General features: G+C 45.7%; 1 protein-coding gene across 1 annotated transcript in view; it reads right to left on the bottom strand.

Annotated features, from left to right (window-relative positions):
* The window catches only part of ano3 (anoctamin 3), a 205,913-nt gene that overhangs the window by 134,595 nt on the left and 51,110 nt on the right, over positions 1-20,208 (bottom strand). Inside the window, exons 10-12 of the mRNA XM_078221016.1 lie at positions 17,587-17,708; positions 11,396-11,530; positions 5,134-5,230 (exon numbers count right to left, since the gene is read on the bottom strand). Coding sequence (XP_078077142.1) covers positions 5,134-5,230; positions 11,396-11,530; positions 17,587-17,708 — 354 coding nt within the window. The remainder of the gene's footprint in view (positions 1-5,133; positions 5,231-11,395; positions 11,531-17,586; positions 17,709-20,208) is intronic.

Genomic DNA, 20,208 nt, shown 5'->3' with positions numbered 1-20,208 from the left:
AACAAGGACAGGAATGGTTGTTGGACGTTCCGGGGTATAGATGTTTCACTAAGTGTAGGGAAGCTGGTAAAAGAGGTGGAGGAGTGGCATTGTTAATCAAGGATAGTTTAACGGCTGCGGAAAGGCACTTCGTGGGGGATCTGCACACTGAGGTAATATGGGCTGAAGTTAGAAATAGGAAAGGAGCGGTCACGTTGCTAGGAGTTTACTATAGGCCCCCAAATAGTAATAGAGATGTGGAGGAAGAAATTGCTGAGCAGATTATGGATATGTGTGGGGGTCACAGGGTAGTTGTCATGGGGGACTTTAACTTTCCAAATATTGATTGGAACCTTTGTAGGTCAAATAGTTTGGATGGGGCACTTTTTGTGCAGTGTGTGCGGGAGGGTTTCCTGACACAATATGTGGATGGGCCGACTAGAGGTGAGGCCACATTGGATTTGGTACTGGGAAATGAACCGGGCCAAGTGTTAGATTTGGTTGTGGGAGAGCAATTTGGAGATAGTGACCACAATTCGGTGTCTTTTGTTATTGCAATGGAGAGGGATAGGGCCGTACGGCAGGGCAAGGTTTACAATTGGGGGAGGGGTAATTATGATGCGATTAGGCAAGAATTAGGGGGCATAAGTTGGGAACAGAAACTGTCAGAGAAAGGAACTAATGAAAAGTGGAATTTTTTCAAGGAACAAATACTGGATGTCCTTGATAGGTATGTTCCTGTCAGGCAGGGAGGAAATGGCCGAGTGAGGGAACCATGGTTCACAAAAGAGGTGGAATGTCTTGTGAAAAGGAAGAGGGAAGCTTATGTAGGGATGAGGAAACAAGGTTCAGATGGCTTGATTGAGGGTTACAAGTTAGCAAGGAATGAGCTGAAAAAGGGGCTTAGGAGAGCTAGGAGGGGACATGAGAAGTCCTTGGCGGGTCGGATCAAGGAAAACCCCAAGGCTTTTTACTCTTATGTGAGGAATAAAAGAATGACCAGGGTGAGGTTAGGGCCGGTCAAGGACAGTAGTGGGAACTTGTGTATGGAGTCAGTAGAGATAGGCGAGGTGATGAATGAATACTTTTCTTCAGTGTTCACCAAGGAGAGGGGCCATGTTTTTGAGGAAGAGAAGGTGTTACAGGCTAATAGGCTGGAGGAAATAGATGTTCGGAGGGAGGATGTCTTGGCAGTTTTGAATAAACTGAAGGTCGATAAGTCCCCTGGGCCTGATGAAATGTATCCTAGGATTCTTTGGGAGGCAAGGGATGAGATTGCAGAGCCTTTGGCGTTGATCTTTGGGTCCTCGCTGTCCACGGGGATGGTGCCAGAGGACTGGAGAATGGCGAATGTTGTTCCTCTGTTTAAGAAAGGGAATAGAAATGACCCTGGTAATTATAGACCGGTTAGTCTTACTTCGGTGGTTGGTAAATTGATGGAAAGGGTCCTTAGGGATGGGATTTACGACCATTTAGAAAGATGCGGATTAATCCGAGATAGTCAGCACGGATTCGTGAAGGGCAAGTCGTGCCTCACAAATTTGATAGAATTTTTTGAGGAGGTAACTAAGTGTGTTGATGAAGGTAGGGCAGTTGATGTCATATACATGGATTTTAGTAAGGCGTTTGATAAGGTCCCCCATGGTCGGCTTATGATGAAAGTGAGGAGGTGTGGGATAGAGGGAAAGTTGGCCGATTGGATAGGTAACTGGCTGTCTGACCGAAGACAGAGGGTGGTGGTCGATGGAAAATTTTCGGATTGGAGGCAGGTTGCTAGCGGTGTGCCGCAGGGATCAGTGCTTGGTCCTCTGCTCTTTGTGATTTTTATTAATGACTTAGAGGAGGGGGCTGAAGGGTGGATCAGTAAATTTGCTGATGACACCAAGATTGGTGGAGTAGTGGATGAGGTGGAGGGCTGTTGTAGGCTGCAAAGAGACATAGATAGGATGCAAAGCTGGGCTGAAAAATGGCAAATGGAGTTTAACCCTGATAAATGTGAGGTGATTCATTTTGGTAGGACAAATTTAAATGTGGATTACAGGGTCAAAGGTAGGGTTCTGAAGACTGTGGAGGAACAGAGAGATCTTGGGGTCCATATCCACAGATCTCTAAAGGTTGCCAGTTGTGAAGAAGGCCTATAGTGTGTTAGCTTTTATTAACAGGGGGTTGGAGTTTAAGAGCCGTGGGGTTATGCTGCAACTGTACAGGACCTTGGTGAGACCACATTTGGAATATTGTGTGCAGTTCTGGTCACCTCACTATAGGAAGGATGTGGAAGCGCTGGAAGGAGTGCAGAGAAGATTTACCAGGATGCTGCCTGGTTTGGAGGGTAGGTCATATGAGGAAAGGTTGAGGGAGCTAGGGCTGTTCTCTCTGGAGCGGAGGAGGCTGAGGGGAGACTTAATAGAGGTGTATAAAATGATGAAGGGGATTGATAGAGTGAACGTTCAAAGACTATTTCCTCGGGTGGATGGAGCTATTACAAGGGGGCATAACTATAGGGTTCGTGGTGGGAGATACAGGACGGATATCAGAGGTAGGTTCTTTACGCAGAGAGTGGTTGGGGTGTGGAATGGACTGCCTGCAGTGATAGTGGAGTCAGACACTTTAGAAACATTTAAGCGGTTATTGGATAGGCACATGGAGCACACCAGGATGATAGGGAGTGGGATAGCTTGATCTTGGTTTCAGATAAAGCTCGGCACAACATCGTAGGCCGAAGGGCCTGTTCTGTGCTGTACTGTTCTATGTTCTATGTTCTATGTACCCTCGATTTCTGGTATGTGTTTTGTGTCTTTGATTGTGAAAACAAACACAATGGACTAATCTTCCATTCTGGAGTCTAAGTCCAGTGGCGGCCGGGGAATTAAGAATCCACTGATGACGCTGAAACCATTGTCGATTGTCAGAAAAACCCAACTGGCTCACTAATGTCCTTTAGGAAAGGAAATCTGCCGTCCTTACCAAGTCTGGTCTACATTTGACTGCAGAGGCACAACAATGTGGTTGACTTTCAACTGTCCTCCAAGGGCAACTAGGGATGGGCAATAAATGCTGGCCAGCCAGTGACGCCCATGTCCCAGGAATGAATAAAAAATGTTGAAGAGGTTCCAGCTGGGTGGTGGTAAGGCTGAACACCCGCGATCGTCCACTTCTCAACTGATTAATTATGTATCTGTGAGGAGCTTGGTAAATCTTGTGGCGGGGCTGGCAGGAAGTCACCCTCCCGGCTGTTACCTCATGGGGTCGAATGTTCTAGTGTCACATTTAAAGAGCTTCCAGACAGACGCGCACTCACTGCAGACCAAGGGCTCTGGGATCTGCATGCTGCAAGAGGTCGAGAAGTCAAAAACAACCTACGGCCCAACTGTTTAATGATATTCCACCACAGACTCCACTCCAAACCATCTGGAAGAGGCATTCGGTGCTTTTTCATAGAGCCATAGAGTTCCTACAATGCAGAAGGAGGCCATTTGGCCCATTGAGTCTGCACCAACTCTCCGAATCAGCACCTTACCTAGGTCCATGCTGCCTCCCCCTGCCCTATCCCTGTAACCCCACATATTTACCCTACTAATCCACTAACCTACACACCTTTGGACACCAAGGGGCAATTTAGCATTGGCAATCCACCGAACATGTACATCTTTGGACTGTGGGAGGAACTGGAGCACCCGGAGGAAACTACGCAGACATGGGGAGAATGTGCAAACTCCACACAGACGGTCACCTGAGGCCAGAATTGAACCCGAGTCCCTGGCGCTGTGAGGCAGCAGAAGGCTGAGGAATGATCTAATAAAGATCTTTAGAATTCTGAATGGTTTTGATGGGGTGGACGTAGAGAAGCTGCTTCCACTTGTGTGAAGCATAAATGTCAGCAAGATCAGTTCAGACAAGTGTCCTGTTTTATGTCTTTTAGATTCTATGCAATTATCATAGAATCCCCACAATGCAGAAGGAAGCCATTTGGCCCATCGAGTGTGTACCGATCACAATCCCACCCAGGCCCTATCCTCATAACCCCATGCATTTATCCTAGCTAGTCCCCCGACACTAAGGAGCAATTTAGCATGGCCAACCCACCTAACCCGCACATCTTTGGAGTTTTAGGTAACAGTCTGTTCCTGGATCTTTGAATAAAGGTGCAAATCAACTGGTCCAGGGAATTTGATTAGGGAAATAGGAAAGTCTTGCTAAAACTATCCAAGGCAGTAGTCAGGTCACACCTGGAATAATATGAACAGTTTTGGTCCTCTTATATAAGGAAAGATATGTTGGCATTGGAGGCAGTCCAGAGAATGTTCACTGAGATAATCCCAGATATGGAGGGGTTTTCTTATGACAAGATGTTGGGTAGGTTGGGCCTGTACTCATTGGAGCATAGATGAATGAGAGGCGACCTTATTGAGACGTAGGATTCTCAGGGGGCTTGACAGGGTAGATGCTGAGAGGTTGTTTCTCCTTGTGGGAGAATTGAGGATCAGAGGGCATAATCTCAGAGTAAGGGGTGGCCCATTTAATACTGAGATGAGGAGGAATTTCTTCTCTTAGAAGGTAATGGATCTGTGGAATTCTTTCACACAGAGGGTTGTAGGGGCTGGGCCCTTAATTATGTTCATGGCTGAGACCGACAGATTTTTAATCAGTAGGGAATCAAAGCTTATGGGGATAATATGGGAAACTGGAGTTGACGATTATCATTCAGATCTCACTGAATGGTGGCGGAGCAGACTCGATGGGCTGAATGGCCTAGTTCTGTTCCCATGTCTTATGGTCTTATGGTAATAGCAATTGAAGATAAAACCAGACAACATTCAGATTACAATTTTATGTAGACTTTGGAACTGACAAAACATACAAGCAGGAGTAGGTCAAACAAGCCCTGGGGCATATTCTGCCATTCAATCTCATCATGGCTGATCTGGATCTTAACCCCATCTCGCCATTTCGCTTCCTTCACCTCTGACAATTGCCGAACAAAACCTAAGCTTTTGGAAATAAATGCCATTCAAAATCACTTAACTTTATATGAAGGAAGTTTTTTTTTAAATTTGGACCTCAGAGAAATATTCTCACGGCAAATGGAAATTTTCAATTTAATTTCAGAAGTTGTGCTCAGGTTAAAAGTCTGCTGTGCAGCAGGAATGAAGTTACCTTGGCAAAGATACAGCTGTCACTCAAGTTCCAGTAAGGGCAGTTACGCTCACACATCGGACACATGATGATTTCATTGGCTCCACAGATCTCCCTGCTGGAACATTGAAATAAAATAAATCATAAGGTATCACTTTAATATGCAGAATATATGGATCAAAATAATGTCCTCAAGACCCTGCAAATTGGAAAAGCAGTCACTAAATTCAACCCACACACCCAGGACATACTTCTCTTCCACCTTTGTCTGTCAGGAAAAAGACACAAAAGTTTGAGATCACAGGTGGAATTTGCTGGCCGCGCTCACATCAAGACGGGAAAATCCTGCCCGAGGTCAGTAGACTTTTGCACGGCCCGAGACTCGCCCGCTACGATTCCTGTGGCGAGCAGGATGGGAAAATTCTGCCCCACATACCAACCGACTCAAGAACAGCTTCTTCCCTGCTGTCATTAGACTTTCGAATGGACCTACCTTATATTAAACTGATCTTTCTCTACGCCTTAACTATGACTGTAACATCATATTCCGCATCCTATCCTTTCCTTCTCCCCTATGTGCTCTATGAACGGTATGCTTTGTCTGAATACTGCACAATAAACAATACTCTTCACTGTATCCCAATACATGTGACAATAATGAATCAAATCAAAAATCACATACTTGCATACACCTGCACACTTTTCATCATGCATTTCCTAAGAGTTTTATCATTTTGCAACAGTAAAGAGAAGCAAGACAAATAGCAACGTTTGTGTTAGTGAGGAAACTCCAGATACACTCTCTCTCAAACTTTCCATATCCTAACAGTGCACAGATCAGACTTTTATCTCTTTCTGTACCAAATTATTCCTGGAACAGGTCACTAGTCAGTCATCAGGGGCTTGTAGCTTGAGAGGCACTACACCATGTCAAGCATGGCCACACTCACACTGACACAAACACAGGGTCAATTTAGCATGTCTGATCCTCCTCACCCACACATCTTTGGACTGTGGGAGGAAACGGAGCACCCGGAGGAAACCCATGGAGATAGGGGAAGAATGTGCAAACCCCACACAGTCAGACACCCAGGCCGGAATCGAATTTGGGTCCCTGCCATTGTGAGGCAGCAGTGTTAACTGCCGTGTCACCGTGCTGCCCCAATATATCAACGCAGAAGAACTAATATAATCAATATCAGATTCCAATTTAAAATCCGCACCATCGTATATGCATACAAAAAAATCAACTTAGTGACAGGGAACAGTAGGTGCTCACACCTCCAGGAGGGTATCTCAGGGGCCCCGGGTCAAATGCCAAAGATTTGGATAAAGGCTTACTTAACTGAAAGGGAAAGTGCCAAAAGTCCATCATGCCGGCAGCACAGACCCAGGTTAAAAAAAGATTACACAAAATGAAGTAAAACTGAGAATGAACGTTAGCTGAGAGCTAGTCTGGATTTAAGATGTTTGAAGATTCAAGGAGCAAGGAAAAGTTGAAACAGGCCAGAAAATCCTCGACGCTTCAAACCAGGGCGAGTAAGAACGGGAGTCCTGATTTCTACAAAGTGAGAATTTTCGAAATCAGGCAGAGTGCGTAGGAACTGTGAGGGCTGCACTCAGAGCAGTATGATCATAGCCATGTCACTGAACAGAACAGAAAATGATCTTGTCAAAAAGGGATGAGCCTTGTTAAATCAATAAAGCTATGGAAGGATCAGCAGCTCCGGTTTTTGTCAAACAGAATGCAAGAGCACAGGTCATGATGTGCACTGTGAACAGCCAGCCTGGGATTTCTTATATCAGTCGTGGCTGCGATGCAGAATGCTGTCATCGCTCCAGACTCTGAGTCTCATTGTATGTTAGAATTTGACGTCTTGGAAGACACCTTGCCGAGCCCTGCTTTTTGCTGCAATGCACACCTACAAAGTAATATCATTGGTCTGTACCTTGAGGATGAGGCCTTTCTCAGGCTTTGCAAACTGTGCAGTTTGATTTGCAATCATGTTGGAGTTGTAAAGAACTTTGGTGAGGCCACAGCTGGAGTACTGTGTGCGCTTCTGGTCGCCACATTATAGGAAGGATATGATTGCACTGGAGGGGGCGCAGAGGAGATTCACCAGGATGCTGCCCGGCATGGAACATTTAAGTTATGAAGAGAAGTTGGATAGGCTTGTGTTGTTTTCCTTGGAGCAGAGAAGACTGAGTGGCGACCAGATCGAGGTGCACAAGATTATGAGGGGCATGGACAGAGTGGATAAGGAGCAGCTGTTCCCCTTAGTTGAAGGGTCAGTCACGAGGGGACACAAATTCAAGATGAGGGGCAGGAGGTTTAGGGAGGATGTGAGAATAAACTTTCTTATCCAGAGGATGGTGACGGTCTGGACTGTGCTGCCTGAGAGGGTGGTAGAGGCGGATTGCCTCACATCTTTTAAAAAGTATTTGGATGAGCACTTGGCATGTTATAAGGTTCAAGGCTCTGGGCCAAGTGCTGGTCAATGGGATTAGTTGGGAGATCAGGTGTTTCTCACGTGTCAGAGCAGACTCGATGGGCTGAAGGGCCTTTTCTGCGCTGTATGATTCTATGATGATCTATTAGCATCTGTGTTTTGAGATCTTGTTTCTTTGCCACCTCTGGATTAATTAACTGCTCTGGTAGGTGGCAGTTTAATTCAACTTTTAATTTTGTTTGTCTCTCATGTAGCAGTCGATAAATCTTTCCTCTGGTTGGTAACAGCCTTGTCTCTATCGACTGCGCATTGCAACAGAAATTCCTCTTGCCCGAAAGTCACGAGGATGAGGAAAATTGAGTAGCAGGGGATTCCACTGCACCAGAGGATAGTTATCATAGAATCCCTACAGTACAGAAGGAGGCCATTTGGCCCATTGAGTCTGTACAAACCACAATCCCACCCAGGCCCTATTCCCATAACCCCACACATTTATCCTACTAACACTAGGGGCAATTTACCATGGCCAATCAACCTAACCCACACATCTTTGGACTGTGGGAGGAAACTGGAGTACCCAGAGGAAATCCATGCAGACACGGGGAGAATGTGCAAACTCCACATAGACAGTGACCCAAGCTGGGAATTGAACCCAGGTCCCTGGCGCTATGAGGTAGCAGTGCTAACTATTGTGCCACTGTGCTGTTATGCTCATTCACAGCCCCACCAACAACTTGCATTTGTATGGGCCTGTGAAATAACAAAATCTCATGAGATGTTCCACAGTAAGATGGTCAAACAAAATTTGGCACCAAGACACATGAGGAGATATAAGGAGGTTGCCAATAGCTTGGTCAAACATTTAAGTTTTCAGGAGTGTTTTAACAGAGCAAAGAGAGGTAGAGAAGCAGGGAGGAATAGGGGCTGCATTTCCAGAGCTTAGGCTCCAGGCAGCTGAAGGCACAAGTACCAATTGTAAATGGTCATAAGACCAGAGTTAAAGGAGTGCCAATATCTTGCAAGGTTGGAGGGCTGGAGGAGGTCTCAGAGGAAGTGAATGGTGGAGTCATGGGGGGATTTGCAAACACAGTTGAGAATTTTAAAATGGGTGTGCTGCTTATAACTGGGGACCAATGCAGATCACAGCAGGAAGCTATTAGAGAGGATTCTTAGGGATAGGATTTACGTGCATTTGGAAATGCATGGCCTAATTAGGGAAAGTCAGCATGGCTCTGTGTAGGGCAGGCCTTACGAAGTTGATTGATTTTTTTTGAAGAGGTGACGAAGGTGATCGATGAGGGTAGAGCAGTGGATGTTGTCTACATGGATTTTAGTAAGGCTTTCAACAAGGTCCCTCATGGTAAGCTCATCCAGAAGATTAAGATGCATGGGATGCATGGTGACTTGGCCACATGGATTCAGAATTGACTTGCCCATACAAGTCAGAAAGTAGTGGTGGAAGGGTATTTTTCTGGCTGGAGGTCCGTGACTAGTAATGTTCCACCGGGATCCGTACTGGAACCTCTGCTGTTTGTGACATATATAAATTACTTGGATGAAAACATAGATGGGTGGGTTAGTAAGTTTGCAGATGATAGGTGGAGTTGTGGATAGCATAGAAGGTTATCAAAGGATACAGTGGGATATAGAACAGCTGCAGATATGGGTGGAGAAATGGCAGATGGAGTTCTATCCAGGTAAATGTGAGGTGCTGCACTTTGCGAGATCCAATGTTAAGGGTAAGTATAGAGTTAATGGCAGGACCTTGAACAGCACTGATTACAGAGGGATCTTGTGGTTCAAGTCCATAGCTCCCTAAAAATTGCCACACAAGTAGGTAGGGTGGTAAAGAAGACATATGGCATGTTTGCCTTTATTGGTTGGGGCACTGAGTACAAGAGTCAGGATGTCATGTTGCAGCTTTATAAAACTTAGGTTCAATTCTAGTCACCACATTACAGGAAGTATGTGGAGAATTTGGAGAGGGTGCAGTAGAGGTTTACCAGGGCGCTGCCTGGATTAGAGGGCATGAGCTTTAAGGAGAGGCTGGACAAACTCGGGTTGTTTTCTCTGGAGTGGCGGAGGCTGGGGTGCCACTTTGAGAGTTGTATTAATGCAAATGATTAAAGGTTTCTATTTTTTGGTTGGTGTTAAGTGACTGTCCATTTGAAATATAGCTGTTTTAGGTGGTGGGGATTCTACAGAGTACTCAAATTAAAGTGGGTGGAGGTAAAGGGTAAGACGGACATTGGGAAATATACAGGGAATAAGCTAGTTGGGGAAAGTGTTGAAGCAGACAGTGGACATTGATTTAAAAAGTAAAGAAAGAACTTCTGGAAATAGATGTTTGAGAAATATGGTGAGATAAATGGTAACAAGGACTAACCTCTGATAAAATAATGGCAGCATTCCCAGCTGAGATCCCTGGTGATTATCTGGTCACTTGGTTAATGGGATTGGAGATATCCCCCATTCACTGTTTTCAAGGCAATTGTTCCTGGTGCAGCTTTGCAGACAGATTGGGCGGAATTTTGCCATCAAGTTGTGCCCGTTTTTTGGGCACGACGCGATCGCAAAGTGAGGCGTAAAGTGATTTGCACGATTGCCGCCGGTTTTCGCGACCGGCGCCATTTTACGACAGTAGGATTCCTGGCATGGTCAGCCTCTCACCGGAAATGGGCGAGAGGCTGGTAATGTATTCAAATTTATTTAAATAAGCATTTCAATGTGTTTAGTGAGCCCGGTGCTCAATCATCCAGGCTCGCCTGCCTTTATGGCCTCGCCGGGAGAGGTTTTCACTGGCAAGGAATAGGCATACTCCCCATGAACAGGGAGCAGTCAACTTGGCCTCACCGGTGGAATAGGAGGCTATTGAGGCCCACTGAGGAGGATGAGGCCAAGGGGGTGCCCCTTGGGCAGTGCCAGACTGCTGAGCACCTGGGCAATGCCTACTGGACAATGCCATGGGGTGGGGCCAAAGGGGGAAGGGCCCAATGGGAGGAGGGGCCAGTGGGGGTGGGGCCATTGGGGGTGGGTCTGTGGGGGTGGGGCTAATGGGGAGAGGGTGTGCACTGCCACTCAGCAGCGATCGGTGGGGTGAGGGCACCGGGACCGCAATTGGTCGGGGAGGAAGGGGGTCCACGATCGGTCTGGGCTGTGGGGTTTCAGTGGGGGCTGTATCTCGGGCCCCCGCGATTGCAGGGGGGAGAGCAGCTTTAGGCTGCCTGCAGTGGCAGGGGCCTGACAGCTCTCTCTATGTCTGTCAGACCCCTGTTACTGCTAGTGCGCATGTGCAGCATCAGAGGCCTGCACATGCGCAGTACCTCCCTCTGCAGGCTTTCGGGCACATTAAACCTCACCCACAGGCTTTTGCACTGAGCAACAGTCTTGCTCAAACTTTTGCAGCCACGGTGCATATGGGGCGGGCGGGGGTGGAGGGGGGGGGGTGGGGGTGGGGTGGGGGGGGGGGGGGATGCTGAAAACACGCCCGAAAGGCGGATCTGAAACTCTCCCACTTCCGTGCCCACCCAGCACTTAGAAATAAAATGGTGAAATTCCGGCCATTGTCTCCAATAGTTTTGGAATGTCGAAGGTGCAGTAAATTTGTAGCTGTCTTTGTGATCTCAATCAGCGGAAGGTGGGTTTAGTCCATTCAAAAAATCAATTGGGGCTATCAACCCAGTAAATTCAGAAGTTGGAGATAATGTATGGTTTCACCACACTATGCTTGAATACACTGACCATTATTCACAGAGTTCAGTTGTTAATAAAGCAATTGCAAAACAGTCCTGAGTTGTTTGATTCTCAATGCAAGAATTGCAATGTTTTCCTACCTGACTTGGCTGGACTCGGTTGTGAATAATCCGTAAAGAAATACAAACAATCCCACCAGGGCAGCAGGAATCAGCATTCCGGTATACCATCCCAGCCATGCAAAATACAGTCCAATCTTTTCGCCAAAGTATCGCCTATAATGAATGACACAAGATTATTAGCACTGCTTAACATTGTCCCGAGCTCTGCCTTCTGTGACAAATTGGTGGAATGAAAAGTATTGTAAAATGGTGGGCCGTAACCTCCGAGCTCCCCAGCATCAGATTTGGGGGGGACACTAAAGATGCTCTGGGGAATCCCCTTTGAATGTTCCCAGGTAAGGTTTTGCATGACAATCGCTCAGGTGGCACGGTGACACAGTGATTAGCTGCTGCCTCGCAATACCAGGGACCCGGGTTCAATTCCCGGCTTGGGTCACTGTCTGTGTGGAGTCTGCATGTTCTCCCCGTGTCTGCGTGGGTTTCCACCGGGTGCTCCGGTTTCCTCCCACAGTCTGAAAGACGTGCTGGTTAGGTGCATTGGCCATGCTAAATTCTCCCTCAGTGTACCTGAACAGGCGCTGGAGTGTGGCGACTTGGGATTTTCACAGTAACTTCATTGCAGTGTTAATGTGTAAGCCTACTTATGACACGAAAAAATAAATTTGATTCCTTTGGTGGAACCTGGACCTTTACAGTGGTCCAAACATGGACAAAAGAGCTGAATTGAAGAGATGAGGTGAGAGTGACTGATCTTAACATTAAGGCTGCAATTCACCCAATGTGGAATCAAAAATTTTTTTAAATGCCCACTCCATTCACCACAGAAAATTATGATTGAAACTTAACACCATGACAGCTTTTAAACTAGTGATTATTAATGCAAAGCCAATCAACCTATCTAGCCAGAATGAGAACAATTTAACAATTGAATCTCATCTTTACAAGTAATAAGAAAATGATTGTTAAAGATTTTTAAAATTTGAATGTACACTTTCTATATTTATCTTGCTTTTTATCATAAAATCCCGACAGTGCAAGAGTTGGTCCATCACATCTGCACCAACTCTCTGGCAAAGCATCTTACCCAGCCCCTATCCCCATAAACCTCACATATTATCCTCACCTATACATCTTGGGGCACTAAGGGATGATTTATCATGGCTAATCCACCTAACCTGCACATCTTTGGACTGTGGGAGGAAACTGGAGCACCCGGAGGAAACCTACGCAGACACAGGGAGAACGTGCAAACTCCACACAGACAGTGACCCAAGCTGGGAATCGAACCCGGGTCCCTGGCGCTGTGAGGCAGCAGTGCTAACCACTGTGCCACCATCATGTCCCTATTCCTGTTACTCTTAAAACAAATCTTTCTTTCATTCCGTTTTCCTTTCTGCACTGATTTAACTCTAAAATTGGCACTCCTATTGCAGGTTTTTTTAAATGTTGTTTCTCAATTCTTAAATCTTATTTGTTAAGGGGGTGGACCATTGCTTTCACTGTTCACTGATGCCCAAAATTCCATGATGCCCTCAGGGCAGTTATCAGTTCACACTTCCAGCAAATTGCGTTGCTGAAGGGTGCTGGAGAAGATGTGATGAACGGTACAAGTTATATTAATGTTTCAAAATACTCAAAGCTTCGATGTCTCCTTCCTGTGTTCTGCAGTGTTGAGAAAACGTACAGCATTACGCAATCTTGAAAAGTCACATTAGTGTGATCCAGGCTTTGTGTAGCTGATTACTGCATTGATATTTAACATGCTGAAACAAGCTAAGGCAAACCAACTCTATCACGGAGCAATGGCTATTGGTGCTGTGTAAATCTAAATTTGCTTAATATTGCAAAATTGATATTATTTTTAATTTTATAGTACTCTAATGCTGTGATTTCATTTTTTTAATCAGTTGAATTAAAGCATACCCTTAAAGTCTTATCCATTATTAAGTTGCCATCTTTGTATAACGGAATAAAGAATTGGACAACTTCATGTAAGAAGGCAGCAGTTTGATAATTGCCACACTCGGCACCTGTTCAGGTCAATGCACCTAAGCAACACGTCTTTCAGACTGTGGGAGGAAATCGGAGCACCCGGAGGAAACCCATGCAGACACGGGGAGAACTTGCAGACTCCACACAGACAGTGACCCAAGCTGGGAATCGAACGCAGGTCTCTGGCGCTGTGAGGCAGCGGTGCTAACCACTGTGCCACCGTGCCAAAGGTGCTGTGACTCTGGATGATGTGGGTGTGGGAGGTGATGCTTTGATTTGATTTATTATTGTCACATGTATTGGGATACAGTGAAAAGTATTGTTTCTTGCGCTACACAGACCAAGCATACGTACATAGAGAAGTAGAGGGTGCAGAATTTGGTGTTACAGTCATAGCTAGGGTGTAGAAAAAGATAAACTTAATGCTTGCTGCATTCCTGAAGGTTTCACAATGTGAAAGTACAGAGGCTCACTTAAGCACATGTTTCCCAGGCTGGAGCCCGATTAGATCAACCCGTATTCCTAAAGCGTAAGGAGGAAGCAGAGTATGGAATCACCCAGCCTGCTTCCACATAATGTGGAGATGCCGGCATTGGAGTGGTGTCCACATAATTCTGTCAGGACACTATCCTCACCCATGTACAATTCTGAAAACTTTCCCTGTTACTCAATGAAACCAGGATATTCAATTCACAGCTTTCTATCGTTTGGGAAAGAAGAGAAACGTGTTTCGTAACTGCATCCACAGGATGGTTAGTGTCAATTTAACAGGACACAAGTTACACAAGTAAAGATGTTTGGCAGAATCTCGAGCCCCCTCTTTCTGTCCATGGGAATGGTGTGGGGGCTGAAAATCCGGTGACACCCAGAAACCATGAATCTCGCCGGTGATCCTGGTGGAAGCCTCATGGGGGGGGTGGGGGGGGGGGGGGGTGCATTTATTTATAATGGTGGGGGAATGGACGTGGGAGCTGGGGATGCTGGAGGTGGCTTTTTGCAGTGGGGGGAGGGGTGAGGGGGGAGGTTCTGATGCTAGCAATGTTCGGGGGGGGGGGGGGGGGGGGGGGGAGGGGGGGCGGGCAGGGGTGGGATGCCAGCTCTAGTCAGGCGTCAGAAGGGGGAGCCCCTGAGACTTCCTTGGTGAGGTGGGGGCAGGTTGTCTTTTCCTCTGGTTCGGGCACACCCTTTAAAAGTGGTGCCCTGATCTCAGAACAGCCGAGTTTTGCCAGTGCGTACAGGCCCTGCCTCTCAACGTGACGGCGTGAAACAAGCCCAGCTGATTTTTTAACAAAATACTGTAAGATCTGGAGAGAAAACCGGTGTGTTTCTCAGGAAAACTGGTTTTAGTCAGACCCTGACTCTATTTTTTGGTAAGAAACGTAGAAACACAGAAAATAGGAGCAAGAGGAGGCCATTCAGCCCTTCAAGCCCACTCTGCCATTCATTATGATCAAGGCTGATCAGCAAACACAATAGCCTGATCCCATCTTCCCTCCATATCCTTTGATTCCCTTTGCCTGCAATATCTAACTGCTCCTTGAAAACTTTAATGTTTTGCCTCAACTATTTTCTGTGGTAGGGAATTCCATAAGATTCCACCCACTGACATTGTTGGGTTGGCACCTGGCAGAACCAATCATGCGCCATTTATAGAACTCATCAAATCTTCACTTCTTTAAAATACTTTAACAATAGTCTGTAAAACACTAATTAGTAGTAGCGCACTGGCGCTGTGAGGCAGCAATGCTAACCACTGTGCCACCGTGCCGCAAAAAGTGAAAATCTCAAATAACAAACCTATATAAAAATTGGGACGCGAACAATGATTTCAAGGCGAGTAGCCAAGCTGCCCAAAGTCATCCAAAAAATATTTAAAAAGTAGGATTTGGTCTTGTTTTCTAGCTCATTAAACTATCTATCCCAACCCTGTCCACCCTTTAGTTCAGTGGAAAGAATGACACTGCATTTAAAAAGCACCTATCATATCTTCTGGATGTCCCAGAGTCCTGGACAGAAAATAGATTGCTTCAGACATGCAATCACTGCAGCAAAATGGAAAATAGAGGAACCAATTTGTGCACAGCAATGTTCTCCAGAATTGTAATGAAATAAATGACCATGATACTTCGAAGTAATCACTTTACAGCGCTTGGCTAAAGAATCAAAGGGACACGGAGACATTTTTTTACACAGTGAACGGTTAGGTTCATGCCTGAGAGTGTGTGCGGGATGCAGAATGACCAATCGTGCTTTTCAGAAGGGAATTGCATAAGCATCAGAGGGGAATATATTGCAAGGACATGGGGAAAGGGACGGGCACTGGGATGGAGTAAGTTTCCCGTGCAGAGGGTTGGCACAGACACAAGTCAAGGTGACCTCCGTCCATGTTGCAACCATTCCATGATTCTTTGATACATTTAAAGATATGCTAGATAAGGGTATGTGGGAGAATGGGGAGGCGATGGCCCCGTAGTATTTTCGATCGACAATTAATCCAGAGGCTCAGCTAATATTCTGGGCTCGAATCCCGCCATGGCAGATGTTGGAATTTTAATTCAATAAATTCTGGAATTAAGAATCTACTGATGGCCGTGAAACCATTGTCGATTGGTGGAAAAATCCATCTGGTTCACTATTGTCCTTTAGGGAAGGAAATCTGCCGTCCTTACCTGGTCTGGCCTACATGTGACTCCAGAGCCACAGCAATGTGGTTGACTCTCAACTGCCTTCGTGCAACTAGGGGTGGGCAATAAATACTGGCCAGCCAACGACACCCATGTCCCACGAATAAATAAAAAAAAGTGGGCTATGCTGACTTGGATGAGGAAGAGTGGGAGGATGCTAAAGTGGAGCATGGATTTCCTGGGCCAAATGGCCTGTTTCTGTGTTTTATGTTCCATGTACGTAAATAATTTATTTTCGGTGTTGGTTGACCCAGCGACAGTGAAGGAACGGCGATACATTTCCAAGTCACGATGGTGAGTGGCTTGGAGAGGAACCTCCAGGTGGTGGTGTTCCCAGGTATCAACGGCCCTTGTTCTTCTAGATGGGTTTGAAAGGTGCTGTCTACAGACCCTTGGTGAGTTGCTCCAGTGTATCTGGTAGATGGTACATACGTCTGCCACTGTGCGCTGGGGGTGGAGGGAGTGAATGTGTGTGGAAGGAAGTGGTCTGCTTTGTCCTGGATCTTAGACATCCAGAAATCCAATCCTCTAATTAGTGAGGCTGCCTGTGGAAATGTTCCAATGCCGGCAGCTCATCGCAATGAACTGGACAAGACCCTTAGGCCAGTTTCTCCTGATCTTCACCCCTCTGCATTTGAATACAGGGAACATTCCAGGCTGCAAGGAACTACAAAGGGTTGTCAATGAAGCCCAGTCCATAATGCAAACCAGCCTCCCATCCATTGACTCTGTCTACACTTCCCGCTGCCTCGGAAAAGCAGCCAGCATAACTAAGGATCCTACGCATCCCAGACATTCTCTCTTCCACCCTTTTCTCCTTCGGGAAAAAGATATAAAAGTCTGAGGTCATGTACCAACCGACTCAAGAACAGCTTCTTCCCTGCTGCTGTCAGACTTTTGAATGGACCTACCTCACATTAAGTTGATCTTTCTCTAGCTATGACTGTAACACTACATTCTGCACTCTCTCCTTTCCTTCTCTATGAATGGTATGCTTTGTCTGTATAGCGCACAAGAAACAATACTTTTCACTGTATGTTAATACATGTGACAGTGGTAAATCAAATCAAATCAATTCATTTGAGAACAGGATGAAAGTAATGGCTTGGCCAAAATATGAATGATGGACAAGTAATCAAAAATGGATAATGCAATCTATTGTTTGTTTATACCCTTGGCACTTGCTTCTGATCAATTAGGGTTGAAAAATAAATACATTCAGCACTCTTGTTCAAGTATTTATTTTTTCAAATTACACATTTTGCAATTAAACTTGAACTCACAGAGTTCCGCTGAATGGATATTGCTATTTCAGCAGTCCCACAAATTACAGCAACTTTAAAGCAGTCTGACTTTCAGATAATCTTTCTCGCAAATTAAAAGCTCCGAAGATATTAGGCTACGGAAATGGGATTGTGAAATCTAAATAAGCAAATATTTATGATTAACATTAACAACATGGCATTTAAGCCTTCAGGGTTAAGTTAGAAGAAAGAGGGAGAGTTATGATGTACATAGAGACAATATTCCTACCTGATGAGATCTAATGGCTGGTACTTGTACCACATTCCCCAACGAGCCCAGCGCTCATAGAGTAAGTGCCTGTGATTAAGTGCACCGTGTGTTTTTATTGGATGGCTGCTCTTGTAGCTTCCCTGTGTGAAGAAAGAATCAATTAAAATTATACATGCAAGCCCGCAAAACGATCTCACACAAATACATATCATTGGATTTTGTGGTAAGAAAGACATGTTGCCAAAGTTTTACATCTTGCACCCATCAGGACATACACAAACAAGTCAAATTTTGAAAAATGACAAACATTTACACTACAGTAGAAAAAGGTGCTGATTGGTTGGAAAGTTGATTCTGAGCTAAGGCATTGCCATTGCAATGGGGGAAACTACAGGCTTCCCAACCCCCTGGGTGATTCAAAAAAGTGCAAGGCTTGGACCGATTCCTTTTGTTTGCAGACAGCGGGTTCCTTCATATGAATGTGCATCGCTTCTCGCAAACACATATGAGCTACATCATGGCATCAACTGATTATTTATGTTCAAGCCTTGCATCTTTTTTTAATTACCCCGGAGCTTGGGGAACTTACTGTTACTGTTTTCTCCATGACAATGCCTCTGCGGTATGGCCAATTGTAATTCATTTGGGAGGCGATGGCCCAGTGCTATTATCGCAAGACCATTAATCCAGAAACTCAGCTAATGTTCTAGGGACTTGGGTTTGAATCCCACTACAGCAGATGGTGGAATTTGAATTCAAGAAAAATATCTGGAATTAAGAATCTACGAATGACCATTGTCGGAAAAGCCCATCTGGTTCACTAATGTCCTTTAGGGAAGGAAATCTGCCATCCTTGCCCAGTCTGGCCTACATGTGACTCCAGACACAGAGCAATGTGATTGACTCTCAACTGCCCTCCAAGGGCAACGAGGGATGGGCAATAAATGCTGCCCATGTCCCACGAATGAATTTAAAAAAACCCCAATCAGCATCTTTTTATCCTGTGGTATAAATTGTTGTGATCATTTGAAATTTGGCATTCTTGCATTTGTCCTGATGGGTGCAAGATGAAAAGCTTCTGCAACATGTTTCCCTTTTCAGCAACGTTCAAGCTCTGTACTGCCAAGCCACGGTTTGTACACACTGGATTATCAAACCACAGGATGTTATCTTATACATAACATTGTGGCGTATCTTTGGACAGTCAGGACAAAAGACGTGGAGATGGCTTTTGTGGTACATTGACGCACAGTACTTGAAATGATCCAGCATGCACTGAGCTGAATGTGACAAAAATAGATGCCAGTATTGTCAAATCTAATCTCCCAAGATTGACTGATTAACGGAGAGGAAAGTAGGTGTACAATGGAATTTGACTGGCACTGAGGAGAGAGAAGGAAGAAGAATGTGGCAGCCTGTAGGTTTTGACGGACAGTATGATAGACAGACACTAAATCATTCAAACCTGTACAGCCGTAAGAGAAGGATGCTTCCATAAAACTGTGTGCAACTTGAAAGGAAATAGCATTTCCTGAAAAGTTAGCTCGCCTGAAATATAATTAAAATTGAATAATGCTTCCCAAAACCAGTTCTGATGCAAGGTCATTGAGCTGATGTGTTGGGCTGAGATTTTTGGTCCCTTTGGGGTGGGACTGGGAGTCAGGAGTGCTGGCAAAATGGTGAAGGAATCATATGGCAGAGAGGCAGCGAGAGGGGACAGCTAACATCCCACCACCATGCCATTTTACCAGCAGTGTGTAACATTATGGATGTCCACTAATAGGCCAATTGAGCTATTTGATTGGTGTTAAGGATCAGGAAGATAACTCTGGTTCACTGTGAGCCCACTTGGTTCACTAACGTCCTTCAGGGAAGGAAATCTGCTGTCTTAACCTGGTCTGGCCAACATGTGACTCCAGACTCACAGCAATGCGGTTGATTCTTAAACACCCTCTGAACTGGTCAAAGAATGTCACAATTAAGGGTGCGCAACAAATGCTGGGCCAGCCAGCGACACCCATATCCCATAAATGAATAAAAGAAAACACCCCCTCATGGTAAAATGGCACAGTGAAAACTGGCTCAGGCTTCAGGCGGGGCGGGAGGGTGAGATGTGGACAGTTTGATATCTCTCCCTTCTGGATGCTCCATGGTCAATGGTGGATCCACCCCTGCCACCATTTTATTTCGATTGCGGCACTTGGTAAACCACTGCTCTGTCACAGGCTGGTGAGAAATCGTTAGCCAATCTTACTTGGGAATGCTGCTGTCATAGCAACAGCGCTGCCGGTACTTCACAAATCTGCTCCCCCACCTTCCCCAATCTGCTCATCCTCTGATTGGACCAACAGATCTTGGAGGCGAGTGTCAACTGGACAGCAGTCCCAGTGGTGGCCTGTTAATTGGACACTGTTGGCACTATGGAACTCTGGGTCCCACTGCCTCCCAATGCAGGGTCACCTCCCTCCTTCAGCCCCAGTGGTGGGATTGCTAGGAATCGCCACATTCTACCTGTTAACTATTTCTCTCTCCACTGATGCTGCCAGACCGGCTGAGGTTTTCCAGCACTATCTGATTTCAACTCGAAGTCTCACTATTAGTGTAGAAATTGTGACTCAAGGAACTGCTAGCAGAAGCGGC

The sequence above is a fragment of the Mustelus asterias genome, chromosome 9 (assembly GCF_964213995.1).
Source record: "Mustelus asterias chromosome 9, sMusAst1.hap1.1, whole genome shotgun sequence".
Lineage (NCBI taxonomy): Eukaryota > Metazoa > Chordata > Chondrichthyes > Carcharhiniformes > Triakidae > Mustelus > Mustelus asterias.
This window is presented reverse-complemented; position numbering and strand designations above follow the sequence as displayed.